The 16,032-nt window shown below is 38.3% G+C and overlaps 1 protein-coding gene across 1 annotated transcript in view; it reads right to left on the bottom strand.

The window, feature by feature from the left end:
• The window catches only part of OSTF1 (osteoclast stimulating factor 1), a 63,416-nt gene that overhangs the window by 19,423 nt on the left and 27,961 nt on the right, over nucleotides 1-16,032 (bottom strand). Inside the window, exon 2 of the mRNA XM_027875051.1 lies at nucleotides 5,626-5,672. Within this exon, the coding sequence (XP_027730852.1) occupies nucleotides 5,626-5,672 (47 nt within the window). The remainder of the gene's footprint in view (nucleotides 1-5,625; nucleotides 5,673-16,032) is intronic.

The following is a 16,032-nucleotide window of genomic DNA, read 5'->3' as shown; positions in this document are numbered from 1 at the left end:
TATAGTCAGTCAGTCGGTTGGGGGCCATCTCCAGTCATCCTGATTTATATCTTGTCACTGGACCCAGATGGCTCCAGAGGATAAAGTGAGGCTGGTGACTTTGTACAGCCTTCCCTCACTTAAATCCAATTTATTTGCAAGTCATGGCATCACCTTCCTGAAGTCATGGTCCTCTTTGAGAATGACAGACAAACAACCACCAGTCAACATTTATTAAGATCAAATGAGATAATAATTACAAAGTGCTTAGCATAGTGCCTGGCACATAGTAAAAACTATATAAATGCTAGCTATTATTATAATTAAATGCATATTATATGCCAGACCCTGTGATAAGAAAACTTTTACTATACCACTTAATTAAGTGATAAGAGAAGAACTGTGTCCTATAATGGAAGGGAAGCCACCAGAGAAAAGTGATGAACTATGAAAAACTTGAATAAAAGTGTTTAACACAGGTACAAACCCTAATGTGTAAATCACAGGTTCGTGGATCTTTGAGGGACAGAAAGAGGCAATTATTCCAAAGAATTTTAAAGACTCTCTTTGAATTCTTGCAATATTTCAAACTTTTTCATTATTATTATATCTATTATGGTGATCTGTGATCAGTGATCTTTGATGTTACCATGGTAATTATTCTGGGGCACCATGAACCACATCCACATAAGACTTCAAAATTAACTGATAAGTGTTTGTGTTCTGACTGCTCCACCAACAAGTTGTTCCCCCTTCTCTTTCCCTCTCTTCAGGCCTCCCTATTCCCTGAGACAGTAATAAAGAATATTACATAAACTAAATTGATAAAACAGCAATAGGGTTTGAGAGGACTGACTCCAATTTTGAAAGAAATTCTACTGTGGGTAAAATGTTATCAAAGAGTATTGCATGCTACAAAGAAATCTTTCTGAAAAGAAGAGCAGCACTTCACTGTTATCTTATTTTAAGAAATTGCCACAGCCACTCCAACCTTTAGCAATCACCACCCTGATCAGTCAGCAGCCATCAACATCAAGACAAAACCACCAGCAAAAAGATTACTATGCACAGATGATGGTTAGCATTTTTTAGTAATAAATATTTTTAAATTATACTATGTAAAATTTTTTAAATGTAATATTATTGCACACTTAATAGACTGTAATATAATGTGAATATAACTTTTATTTGTACTGGGAAACAAAAACATTCATGTGACTGACTTTATTATGATATTTGCTTTACTGTGGTAGTCTGGGAGCAAACCTGCCATATTTCTGAGATGTGTCTGTGAGATACATACAAAGTAGCCACAAAGTGTCCCTAAGAGGAGAAGGCAATAGCAGCTGAAGGAGACTCACACTATCTCTATTCAAGGTGTGCCCATAAAGTAAGGAAACTGACATAGTTTTAAACCACCATACAACAAACTAACATTTACATCCAAATGAGTCAATCATTAACATAAATAACTCATAGGGACTAGCAGTGAACTCAACTCAAGCTAAAAGGATTTCATAGCTTCAAAGTTCCTTCCTCTAATTCAATTAAATATTTACCAATCAGCTCTGCCAGAGGATAGAATCTCAGAGCTAGAGTAAGGACAGACTCTGGAATTAGGATGCAGTACAATCTACTGCGGTCTTCAGGTGAAGGGCATACACACACAAAAACAGAAAGACACCCACATCCCCCTCCCCTACACACATACCCTTGGAAGGAAAGAAGATGAACTCTTTTCCTAATTCTCTGCTAATTACCTTAACTGAATTCTCCTCTTAAAGGAAAACTTGAACTTTCCCCAACCAACCTCTGACATAAATGACTAGGACAGACTAGTATCTAATAGGTGAGTCATTATATGTACACTCAGAGATGAGCAGTATGAGGCAACACACAGTTACAGAGGGAGGAACACCCACTGAGCAAGTCCCAGAGGGTTTAATCTTGGACATCTAAAAGTGGTTTAGATGTACATATGCAAGTGTGAAGAGTAAAAAGCAGGCAATTGTGGGTAGGGCTTCAATCCAATATTAACTCCCTCCATCTGTAAAGGCTTGGTAAACAGGACTGGATCAGGAAGAGGTAGCAGAAGGCTTTCTTCTAAAGAAATCAATAGAGTACACTCCACAGACCAGAAATACATCTTTCTTGTCTGCCCTAGTTTCTCTACTCTGGTTTATCCAGTTTAACCAGGCCTGTATAGGAAGCTGTTAGCGAGTGAGAAGAAATAACCAGGTTGTACGTTACCGGGTCTGTCCTGTCCTCCACTCTTTAAAACCAAAGACAGGAAATGGTGACCAAAAGAACCAAATGCAACGAGTCACAGATCAAGGGTTGAAAGGGACCTCAGAAGCCATTTAATCTAACCCCCTCATTTTACAGACGAAGAAAATGAAGCCAAGGAGATTAAGTAGCCTGCCCAGGGTCACATAAGTAGGAAGCACCAGAGATTTGAACCCAGGACCTTTGGTTTCAGAGCCACTACTCTTTCCACTATATCACACTACCTTGATAACCAATTAAATATGGCGATCTAGTGACAGTGGAATCAGAGAGAACTTCCAGGCTTCAAGCCTACATAATTAGTCAAATCACTTTCTGAAATAACTGTTATTAAATCACAACCACCACCACAATAACAATAGTTCTGGAAATGGCAACACATATGAATAGATTTTAATAATGACAGACCAGGTCAAAGACCAAAATTCAGATGCAAAAACTCCCTCCTCCACCGAGCAACTCAGCATCAGCTAGGCAATTTATAAAGTTAATGAGCTGCCTGGAGGAAGCAAGAAGTTAAATGATTTGTCCAGGGTCAAAAAAAACGAGCCAGGATCTGAATCCAGGTCTTCTTGACTTCAAGACTACCCATGATGCTTCTCAGTAATACTAATAATAGTAAGAGATATTTAGATAACATTTTATGGTTTACAAAGTGCTCTATGTACAGTATCTCATCTGATCTTATCAACCATATGAGAGAGGCATTAGTGTTCCTATTTCACAGAGGTAGTAGCTCGGTGAAGAGAAAAGGGAGCTGGATTTGGAGGTAGAAGACCTGGGCTCAAATCCCATCTTTACCATTTACTATGTGGCCCTGGTCAAGTTGTTTAACTTGCCCTGAATTCAGTGTCTTCATTTGTAAAGTAAGAAAAGTAGAACATAGATTCCTTCTCGTTATAAATCTGTGCTTTTGATTCTAGATGAGGAAACAAGAGAGGACGTGTCACATGCATATGGCCATAAGGCACTAGTAAGTATGTGTGGCAGAATTTGAAACCAGAACTTTTGATTCCAAGTCCAGCATCCTTTCCACTGTATCATACCATTCTCAGATATAAAAGGTTGAAAAAGTTAACTTTCTTCGTAGGAAGATGGATATTTCTAAAACGTGTGTAGCTTGACTGGAAGGCAGGATATCCAAGTGGTACTTAGAAATATGGCTTCACAGGTCAAGATGAACAAAGATAGAGTGATAGCAGTCAGATTTCTTCTAAAGACAGAGAGACAGATGAATAAATAAACAAATGGAGAGATAAATGAATAAATTGATCCATAGATGGGTAAAGACATACATGAACAATAAATCAATAGATATATAGAGATAAATGACAGATAAATTAACAAATAAATAGATCAATAGTTAGATGAATGAATAGATCAATAGACATGTAGAGATAAACAGATAAATGAATAAAGAGATCAATAGGTAGAGAGATGAATGAATACATCAATAGAGATAAATGGATAGATAAATAGATCAATACATAGGTAGACAGATGAATGAATAAATAGATTAATAGACATATATATACACACATACACACACACATATGCATAGCTGTGCATGTATCAAGCTGGAGATGTGGACAGTGAGTTATTTTTGCGATACAGAAGTGAAAATAAAGTTGTTAAAATGGATAAAATCTGTAAGACAGAAAGTATGGAATGCTGAGAGTAGAAGCCAGACATGTAGGTCTGGAGGAAGGAGATAAATCATGAAAGGAGAAAACTCAAGTTTGAGTCACAATCCAGCCTCTCACTAGTTCTGTGACCTTGGGGAAGACACTTCCCCCTTCTAAGTCATAGTTTCCTTTATCTGCAAAACAAAGAAAATGGTCTGCAGGAGGTCTGTTTCCTTCAGGCTCTAAAGTTTGGTGATTCTGGGACAAGAGATGGAGCAGCCTAGAGAGGCAGAAGGAGACTCAGGTTAGCAGAGCATCTAAAAAGACAAAGGAGGAGAAAATTCCAAGAAGACAGTGAATAGTGTAAATCAGAGGTTCCCAAAGTGGGCTATACCCAGGGGGCGCTGGAACAATGGGGGGGAGGGTAGTAGCCTCGGGTGCAATTGAGGGGTGTTGAATAAAAATAAGTGGCAGCATAAGGAAAGAAGAGAAGACAAGAAAATTTTGAAAAATTGTGTATACATGTTTCATCTGTGGTATAATAGTTAAAGTCATAAGGATTACATTGCTTTCCAAATAAACTCACAAAATCCAAGTTATAACCCATCAGTGGTCAAATCCGCAGGTCTTAACAAGCAAGTGTTGGCAGGTTATCATGTCCCATGTAGTCGGGAAGTCCAGCATATGCATGTAATGACTTGTTTACAATATGACACTACACAGTTACATGACACAATACTGCATCATCAAAATTTCAATGCAAGAAAATCCCCACAAATTTACAATAAATTATTAAATACAAGGTGCATCATTTTAAAAAGATTTTTAAATGATGCAATTTTTTAATTGCATTTAAGAGGGGGCAGCTAGGTGGCGCAGTGGATAGAGCACCAGCCCTGGATTCACAAGCACATGAGTTCAAATCCGGCCTCAGACACATAACACTCACTAGCTGTGTGACTCTGGGCAAGTCATTTAACCCCATTGCACAGCCAAAAAAAACCCCCAAACATTAAAGAGTTAAAGAAAGTAGATTTCTAGGGGGACACTGAGTAATTTTTTTTTAAGGGGCCAGTAGGCCAAATACGTTTGGGAACTGTTGGTGTAAATACTGCAAAGGTCAAAGAATAGGAAAACTGAAAAAAAAAAAAAAAAAAAAGACCACTAAACATATGACATTTTAAGTAGACACCAGCCACCTTTGAAAATGCAGGTTGAAGGAAGGCTAGAAGGAAAGGAGGAAGAGAGAAAAGAAGGGAGGAATCAAATATTTATTAAGCCTCTACTATGTAATAGATATGACCTTAAGTGCTTTTTAAATATTACCTCATTGATCCTCACCAGCAACCCTAGGAGGTAGGTGCTATCATCCCCATTTTAAGGTTGAAGAAATGGAGGCAGACAGAGGTTAAATAACTTGCCCAAGGTCACACAACAAGGAGGTGTCTGAGGCTTGAAGTAGGCACTGGTCTGTCTTCCTAACTCCAAGCCCAGTGCTCTATTCATTGCGCCACCTGGCCTTAAGAATAGTAGAGCAGACTGAAACCATGTCCAGGAGGGTAAGGGGTGAACAGACAATAAATGGAGGCAATGGAAAGTAGATCACTCACTCTATGTGGGAAATGATTAAATATTCATCATATAAAATTATTCCTTCTAATCAAAAGTAAGACAAACGATTTGGAGTAACAGAATAAACAACTTAGTTTTATGTAAACTAAAATTGAATACTTACAGTTCTGGGTTCAAATGTATACAGAGCTCGAAAGACTTTGACCTGCCCTGAAAATGAAAAAAAAAAAAAAAACAATACAATTAATTTTTGTTTTGTTTTGTTTTGCTAGGCAATGGGGTTAAGTGACCTGTCCAGGGTCACACAGCTAGTTAAGTGTCAAGTGTCTGAGACCAAATTTGAACTCAGGTCCTCCTAACTCCAGGGCCAGTGCTCTATCCACTGCGCCACTTAACTGCCCCCTACAATTAATTTTCAAAAGCAAAATCTACAATGCCATCTACCATCAGTATTATAAAATAATGTTGTTATATAGGTATTGTACGATAATACCAATAGTATAAACAAGTGTGAAATTTATGGTCATTACCTAATATAATCAAGTTTTCAAGTTCAGACTCTAACCTGCTTTCCCCATCTCCTCTTACACTCATGGAGACAACTGGACTACTTACTCACCATGCTTCCAAACTCATTCTGCCCTTTCCTTCCTCCTTAGCTACTGCTTGAGATGTCCCCCACTCTCAAAGGCTCATAGATTTAGAATGGTAAGGACCTTATAGACCATCTATTCCAGGGGTTTGCAAACTATGCCAAGCCCAAATCGACCCATTGACTGTTTTTGTATAGCCATGCATAAGAATGGTTTTTTATATTTTTAAATTTTTAAGTAAATGAAATTTATATTAAAGTTTTATTGTATTTTAAAATGTAAAAACCATTCTTAGCTCTGCTGCTGCACAAAAACAAGTGGTGGGTCAGATCTAGCCCATGGGTTATACTTTGCCAACCTCTGACCTATTCCATTGCTATTTTACAAATAAGGATACTGAGGCCTAGATCAGTGCTTCTTAAACTGTAAGGTTTCTGAACATACAACAACCAAAAATTAATTAAAAATCAAATGCATAATGATTTCAAGGTGTTTCTGGTAGCGCCTGCCCATGCTGCATCATGCAATTTCACTGCAACCTTGCCTCTGAACACAAAGCATGAGCACTTTGCACCGTGCATGCCCTCAGGCCACACCAACAAAAGCCAAAACTCAAAAAGGGGTCGCCAGTGGAAAAAGTTTAAGAAGCCCTGGATAAAGTGACCTGACCAAAGTCACAGAGATAGTAAGTAAAATTTGGAACCCAGGTCCAACCTCTTCCATGAAGTCTTCCTTAATCCTTCTCAGCTACACACAATCTCTTATCTCTCCCCCCTCTTCAGGTTTCTCATTTTCCTTGGTTTACACCTTTCAAACATAGTTCAATTTCAAAAAATTAGTGATTTCTTCAGGGTGGACCTCTTGAGTTGATTACATTCTAATTCACATTGTAATTAGCTGTGCTCCATCTTATGTCTTGTACTAAGCTTTTGAGCAAAGGGATAAAGGAATCCTGTCTCAGATGTCTTCTCCATCTCTGCATCCCTAGCATCAAGCACAATGGACTTGCCTATACTAGGTGCTTTTAATAAGTCCTCTCTCTGTTTCTCTCTGTCTCTCTCTCTCTCTCTTTTCATAAAATCAAAAAGATATAAAGAAACACTCAAGGGCAACTTGATACTTCTTTCTGGGAACCTTTAAATATTATGCTGTCTAATCTTTCCTTTTACTGCTTCAAAGAGAAACCTTGAATAATCATACTGGATTTTTCTTCCAAAGCAGTAACACTACTTTGAATATACTAAGTATTCAATACATGTTGGGAAATAATATATGAAAATGCTTTATACAAAGCACTATTAAAATAAGAATTATTTGTTATGATGTGAATGACCTAATTGATATGCCTCCAACTCAGTCTTTCCCTCTTTCAGCTTAGAAAAAAGTTGAGATTGGTGCACAAAAGACCTAGTTCACCCTTCTCTAGGTACGGAAGACCAGAGAAAGTTTGCAACATACATCCCTATCATTTCAGAGCTTAGTTGTTTTTTTCTTTTTTCTTTTTTTTTCCTGTTTTGATAAAACTAAATGTTTGCTCTCCCTCACCAGATACTCAACCTTCATTTTCAGTAGAGGTCATCTTTGTAAAGGTACTGACAACCTGCCAGCTTAACTTTTACTTTACCACAAGCTACTTACACTTCAAACAACTTTTAAGCAAACAAAACAAACCTTTAGCATTTAAAACAATGATTTGGATTGGTTTTTATCATTATTAGGGTAAATCTAAAATAAATACATTTTGCTATGACCTATCATTACAAATGGAAAATTATGGTACCTCTGAACGTCTCAAACAGCGACCACCCTTACCTGCCTAATAAACAGAATACCCAATTTTGTAGGTGAGTATGTTTGGTAGCACTATGAAAAGAATGCTAAATGCCATACAATGACTTAATGGCCTCAAATTAGTAGTTCTCTTTTTTTTTTTTTAACTATGACTCTCAAGTCTTACAGAAGAAAGTGAAAATGAAGAAAAGATAACTGGAAGAGAAACTAGCATTGCTAAGAAGTTGTACCACGTAGGTGCAGACTGAATGAGTAAGGAGGGCAGAGACTAAGCAAGAGCTCACTTAGGGATAATCACTCTTAAATACTCCAAATATTTTTTGTTGGTGCAGGTATTCCCTTGACCAGAAACAGACTGTAATCCTTCTGAAGTTCGCTCCCACACTCCCTCTCCCTGCCCCCACCATCCCAACTACCCACCTTCCCCCCACTTTGTTTTTAAAGAGGACCGATGACATCACAATGCTGGGGTCAGGGTACAGTGTGTTTGGCTGTGGTTGATCAGTCCAATAAGAGTTTGGAAGGCTGAACCACAGGTTGGGCATAAGTAGTCCGTTATAACACTTGGGATGGAGACGTCTCTGGATTTGCACAGTTCACGTTTCCTTTGTGGTACTGCAATTCTGCTTTGCTCATGGAGTACAGCACCTTTTTTGATGCAGGCATGAAATGCTGGATTGGTCCTGTGCCATCGGCTCCCATTTCTCACAATCAATACGGAAGTTCCTAATACTTAATATTTTCCCCCAATTACATGTTAAAACAATTTTTAACATTTTTTAAAGTTTTAAGTTCTAAATTCTAACCCTCCTTCCCCTCCCCCCTCCCTGAGATGGCAAGCAATCAGATATAGGTTATACATGTGCAATCATGTTAAACATTTCCATAGTAGCCATTTTGTACAAGAAGACTCAGGGAAAAAAAAAAGAATGAAAGAAAGTAAAAAAACAGCATACTTCAATCTGTATTCAGATAATCAGTTCTTCCTCTGGAGGCAGATAGTGTGCTTCATCATTGGTCCTTTGGAATTGTCTCAGATTATTGTATTGCTGAGAATAGCTAAGTCATTCACAGTTATTCATCGTACAATATTGCTGTTACTGTGTACAACGTTCTTCTGTTTCTGCTTATTTCACTTTGCATCAGGTTCATGTAAATCTTTACAAGTTGTTCTGAAATCATCCTGCTTGTCATGTCTTATAGCACAATAATATTCCATTACAATCATATACCACAGCTTGTTCAGCCATTCCCCAATTGATGAGAATCCCTTTGATTTACAATTCTTAGCCACCACAAAAAGAGGTGTTATAAATATTTTTGTACAAATAGATCCTTTTCTTTTTTGTTTTTTTTTGAGAGACCTTGAGAGTGTCCTTGTACTGCTTCTTCTGATAGAATCAAATCTAATGGTCTTTTCTTGATCCTCCTATCTTCTTGACCTCTCTGAAGTATTTGACACTGCTGATCACCTTCTGGTCTTGGATACTCTCTCCCATGGACTGTTTTGTGACCTTGCTTGACATTGGTTCTCTCTACCTGTTTGGCCATTCTTCAGTCTCTTTTACTCATTTTTCATCCATGACACTCCCACTAATCCTGGGTTTCCCCCAAGGCTCCGTCCTCGGCCCTTCTCTTTTTTCTCTCAGTAGTCTCCTCAGTTTCTGTGGCTTTAGTGATCATCTCCATGTAGATGACTTGCAGATCTATGTATCCAGGCCTAGTCATTCTCCTTAGCTCAGGGGTGGAGAACTTGAGGCCTTGAGGCCACACGTGGCCTTCTAGGTCCTCAAGTGCAGCCCTGTGACTGAGTCCAAACTTCACAGAACAAATCCCCTTAATAAAATGGATTTGTTATGTAAAACTTGGACTCAGTCAAAAGACTGCACCAAAGGACCTAGAAGGCTTAACTACAAACCCATACCAACTGTCCATATTTCAAACTGGATGTTCTACAGGCACCTCATACTCAAATGCACCCAAAATACAACTCATTATCTTTCCTCTCAAACTCACCTTCTTCTGAACCTCCCCATTACTGTCAAGGACACCATTGTTCTCTTAGTCACTCAAGTTCAGGAGTAGGGTATCACCCCTGACTCCTCACACTCACTCATCCCACACAGCCAATAAACTGCCAAATTTTGTTGCCATTTTTTCCACATCTCTTAAATATGTCCCTGTCTCTCCACTCACACAGTCACTGCTGTGGTTCAGGCTTTTATCACCTCTTATATTAGATTCCTATTTGATGTCCCTGCATCAAGTCTCTCCCCATTCCAATCCAGCCTCCACACAGCAGCCAAAGTGATTTTCCTAAAGCATTACATTCAGGCTCAAATATAAACTCCTTGGTTTGGTATTTAAAGCTCTTTAAGCCCTGATCCTCCTCCAGTTTTCTTACCTATTGTTTTGCTCCTCACAATCTCCAGCCATACTGGAGTACTTACTGTTCCTCATACACAACACTCCATCTCTGTGCCTTAGCACTGGCTTCATTCAGTGCCTGGGCCTCTCTCCCTTAGCATCTCTGCCTCTTAAAGTCTCCAGTTTCCTTCCTGACTGAGATCAAGTGCCTTCTACCTGAGGTCATTCATGGCCCTCCCTGGATGCTAGGGCCTTATCCTCCAAGGGTATTTTGTTTCTACTTTGTGTGTGCTTTAGATATGCTTATATATGCTCCTGCCATTTCCCTGGTTTGAATCTAAGTTTCTTGACGTGAATACTGTTTCATTTTGTTACATGGTAGACATGATAAATGCCTGTTGACTGATTGGGTGGTGTAGCGGATACAGCAGAGAATTAAGAAGACCGGAGTATGAATCTTGCTTCAGACATTTACTGATGGTGAGACCCTGGACAAGTCACTTGATGACTCTTGGTAGCGAGGTAGCACAGTGGATAGAGCACTGGGCCTACAGTCAGGAAGACCTGAGTTCAAATCCAGCTTCAGACACTTACTGCATGACCCTGGGCAAGTCACTTGACCCTGTTTGCCTCAGTTTCCTCCTCTGTAAAATAAATTAAAGAAGGAAATGGCAAACCACTCCAGTACCTTTAGATAAAAAAAAACCCAAGTGGGCTCACAGAAAGTTGGACATGACTGAAATGACTAAATAACAATAAAATGAGAAAGTAAGACTCAATGAACTCTTAAGATACTTTCTAGCCCTAAATCTCATTATCTTTCCCCAAACACTCACTTCTCATCTTTCCCATTATTGTCAACGGCACCATCATCCTTCCAGTCATAACTGTGATCTTCTGACTGACGGAGAGTAGAAGATCCTGTATATTAAATTAGATAGAAGATGAATGAGGTGAGTCATAGCAAACAGGCTTCAAAGCCGGAAGGGACCAGATAATTAATCTAGTCCAGCTCCCTCATTGTACAAATGAGGAACTTGAGGCCCAAAACGGCAAACCGGTTAGGTTAGTCAGTAATTTGTCATTCTTGTTCGGTCGTTTCAGTCACGTCCAACTCTCTGTGACCCCATTTGGGGTTTTCTTGGCAAAGATACTGGAGTGGTTTGCCATTTCCTTCTCTAGCTCATTTTACAAATGAGGAAACTGAGGCAAATAGGGCTAAGTGACTTGCCCAGGGCCACACAGCTAGAAAGTGTGTGAGGTTAGATTTGAACTCAGCAAGATGAGGCTTCCTGACTCTAGGCCTGGGACTCTATTCACTATGCCACAAAGCTGCCCCCAGTATTTGAATCCAGGCCCTCTGATTTCAAATCCAATTGTCAAATAGTTACCCACAAGCCCCCAAAAATTTTTAAGAAGGAGGAGAGAATAGGATAGGGGAAACTTTAAAGAAATTTCTTCAATGACATGTTTTTTTTTTAATGATATAATTATGGTCTTGAGGTTTTCTGTTCTTGTTATATACTCCCCACCAAATTCACCTGGCTATAACAGTATGATTAGCTAAAAATTTCAATAAAGCAACACACACATATATCACATTTCCTTGTTCACAAAAACTACAATTGTAGTTTTTTGACCTAGCCATTTAAAAAATATATGTTTCAGGGCAGCTAGGTGGGACAGTGGATAGAGCACCAGCCCTGGAGTCAGGAGGGCCTGAGTTCAAATCCGGCCTCTAGACCAAACACTTGACACTTACTAGCTGTGTGACCCTGAGCAAGTCACTTAACCCCAATTGCCCCCCCCAAAAAAAATTTAAAAAAATTAAAAATATATGTTTCTATTTTTATTTCAACTAATTCTCTCAAGTAATCCATACTGTTCTGGGAGACTTTGAGAGACAAGAATTTCTACAGCATCCTATTTTTTGTGAAGTTATTTTAAAACCACCCTACCATGACTTAGCACGTTCTTGAAATCCTGTCTCTATCCCTTACTACCTGTAAGGCTCTCTGGGTCTCAGTTTCCCAATCTAGAAAATGAGGGTATTAGATTAGATCAAGAGTTCTTAACCTTTTTTGTATAAGTGTCTCCCTCTGGCTGTCTAGTGAAGTCTATAGGCTCCTCTAAATAAGATTTTTAAATGAATTAAAAAAATAGAATTACAAGGAAATTAATTGTACTAAAATACGTCAGTACATAGGATCACATGCTACCTAGTGGCAATTCTAATAACTGCAGTAATTTCAAAGTAGTGATAGGTACAAACAACATTTTCAGATACCTACGACAATGCTAACAAGATACGGAACTCTCAGTGACTACAAACACTACTGTTTGTAATTGAAAGTAGTTTATAATTGAAAGAAATGCGAAGGGCAGCCAGGTGGCTCAGTGGATAAAGCAGGAGCCCTGAAGTCAGGAGGACGTGAGTTCAAATCCGACCTCAGATCCAACAGTTGACACTTAACAGCTGTGTGACCCTGGGCAAGTCACTTAATCCTAACTGCCTGAAAAGAAACGCTAAATTTCAGTTAGAGATTACCGGAAATAAAGATGTAATTTTTTTTTTGCCATCAAAGATCATGGAGCCCCATCAAATCCACCCATGGGCCTAAGGTTAATTAAGAACCCCTGGACTGGACAATCTCTAAAGTCTCCTCCTGCTCTGGAGAGCTATGATCCTGTGGTCTTATTATCACATCTGGCCCAATATTTGCTAATATTAGGAAGTTATGCCTGTGATTAGGGTGATGACTGGGCATTCTTGAATTTATGCCAGGTACAAACCTTCCTGGTACTGACCCTTCTCCGCAGACACACAAGGTCAATATTTTCAAATGGGCTAAAAACAAAAAATCCTCGCATACGTCAGGGAGAAGGAATGATACAGCTATAATCAGGCTATCACAATGATCTTATTGGAAACACGAACAAAAATTAACTGGAAGACTGAAAAAAATTGGAATTTTATCCATTTTTCCCCTTTTCTGCTACTATTCCATCCTTAGACAATGGGTGGCTAGAATGTTCTAGTAAGGATAAGGTTGGACTTACGATTTCTTTGGTATAAGGAACTCCCAGATTTGGCAGATTTCCCTCATGAAAGAAGTTTAGCGGCTCTGCAAACTAATAGTCTTAGATCAGGAGTACTTAACCTGGGATCTATGGATGGATTTCGGTAGGTTGTGAACTTGGATGGGGAAAAAAATTACATCTTTATTGTCACTAAATGTTTTGCATGACTATACATATATAACCCATATCAAATTGCTTGTCTTCTCAATGAGAGGGTCGGAAGGGAAAAAAAGAATTTGGAACTCAAAATTTTAAAAAATGAATGCTAAAACTGTTTTAACATGTAAACTGGGGGAATTAAATATTAAATATTAAAAAATTTAAATTACCTTTACTAACCTTTGGTTTTCCCTGTAATCCTATATATTTTATTTTATGCATTTAAAATGATTATTTTGGGGCAGCTAGGTGGCACAGTAGATAAAGCATCAGTCCCTGGAGTCAGGAGGATCCGAGTTTAAATCTGGCCTCAGACACTTACTAGTTGTGTGAACCCTGGGCAGGTCACTCAACCTTATTGCCTCAAAAACAAACAAACAAACAAATAAAACACTATTCTGAGAAATCTATTGGTTTCTCTAGACTTCCAAAATGCTCTATGACAAAAAGAATTCCTATCTTAAAAAGTTACATAGAGCACTGAGAGGTTAAGTAACTTGTCCAAGGTCACACAGACAGCATGTGTCACAGGCAGTACTTAAACCAGGGGTGGGGAACCTGGGGCCTTGAGGCCACATGTGGCCCTCTAGGTCCTCAAGTGCAGTTCTGGACTGAATCTAAACTTCATAGAACAAATCCCCTTAATAAAAGGATTCATTCTGTAAAGCTTGGACTCAGTCAAAAGGTGGCACCCAAAGACCTAGAAGGCCACATGTGGTCTCAAGGGCGCAGGCTCCCCACCCCTGCCTTAAACTCACTTCTTCCTGGCTTCAAGGAAGGTTCTCTAATCACGATGCCATGCTACCTCAGTAATGTGCTAGTTAGTAAAGTGTTTTAAAAAAACAATCTCCTAAAAATGAACAAATTACAAAATCTAAAATGTTCTGGCTTCAGCAACATCTCTAGAAAGGTAAAAAAAGTTATTCTTTAAGTCACTTATTTCACAACAGATATAAAAGTCTGACTGTTAAAGGCATTTTTATATTCACAGATTTCCAAATATCCCAAGAGCAAGCTCTTCTATCCAGACATCTCAATTTGCTTTTTGTGTGTGATTTCTAATGCCAAATGGCTCCTCCTACTCAACAGTATTAAGTTTGGTAGACCTGAAGAAATGTGAAACTTTCACCAAGCCTATGTTTGTTTGCTTTTTTAAATACACACCCACACAACATAGAAAAAGGAAACAGCTCACAACAAAGAGAAGGGGTCAGGAGAACATTTTTCTGCTGACCTGATGCTTCCTTCAAGCCCTGAGAGTAAGCCATCTGCACCACTTCAAACTTTCCCAAAAGAAGTTATAAAAAAGAAAATTTTTCTTGGGAGCAAGTCAAGTAAAAAACATTCAGAGTACTAATCACTTCACAGTTACCTTATCAGTAATTCAGAGACGTGTGTTACAACTAATGCTCAACAATTAAAGAAATCTCCAACTTGAATTTGAAGAGCTGGCTGACATTCAACAGAAACTAACTCACTTGAGACTGCACTGAAATTCTGTGATTGAGTCTTTGGTCATTCACTCTAAACCAGGGATTCTTAACTCAAGGTCCATGAATATTTTTAAAATACATATTTTGATAACCATTTCAATATAATTGGTTTCCTTTGTGACCCTATATATTTTATTTTCTGCATTTAAAAACACTGTCCTAAGAAGGGGTCCCTTACACAAAAAAACATTAAGAACTCTTTCTCTAAACTGTTCACATTTGAAAAGAGGGTGAGGTTTTAAGGATATTTAAAAAAAAAAAAGAACTGAACAGTAACCTACTAGGTTAATTAACCAGTGGTTAATGCTGAACATTATCTGTAAATGACACATTAAAAAAATAAAGCTTCCAGTTTTAACATTTTTCATTCTCAAAAACAAGATGAAAGTCAAGAGAATATGAAACAAAGCAAAAGAAAATGTTGGGGGAGGAGGGTGTTAAAGGAAAAATGGGATAAAAGGGGACTTCTATAATAAATGGGCAGGTAGGTGGTGTAATGGATAAAGTGCCAGGCTTGGAGTCAGGAAGACTCATTTTCCTGAGTTCTAATCTGGCCTCAGACCCTGATTAACTGTGTCACCTTAGGCAAGTCACTTAATCCTTTTTGCCTCAGTTTCCTCATCTGTAAAAAGAGTTGAAGAAAATGGCAAACCAAAATGGGGTCACAAAGAGATGAAAACAACTGAATATATGATAAATTTTTTAATTAAAATTCTTCATATTGAGAAGTGTAATTTATTGATGATCTTTACATCATATTTTCTTCATACAGGCAGCATAGTATAGTGCCAATATCATTGAATTAACCATCAGAAGACTGATAATTTACAATCCATTTGCCTCTGGCAAGTGACTAAGTTTCAGTTTCTTCCTCTATAAAAAGGGAACTCATGCCCTACCCACTTAACAGGATTTTAGCAAGGATCAAATTAAATTCTATATATGTAAAAGTGATTTGTAAACTATGAAGTCCCATAAAAGAGTGATAGTATTCTTCAAATTGTTGGAGAATAAGTAATGGAAATATGGCACTTTGTATATCAATACTGCCTTCCCTTCAAAAACCTCAAAAGATCACTTAATGGA

The sequence above is a fragment of the Vombatus ursinus genome, unplaced genomic scaffold (assembly GCF_900497805.2).
Source record: "Vombatus ursinus unplaced genomic scaffold, bare-nosed wombat genome assembly UNPS02014807.1, whole genome shotgun sequence".
NCBI lineage: Eukaryota > Metazoa > Chordata > Mammalia > Diprotodontia > Vombatidae > Vombatus > Vombatus ursinus.
The sequence above is the reverse complement of the archived record's forward strand: the minus strand, read 5'-3'. Positions and strand labels throughout refer to the sequence as shown.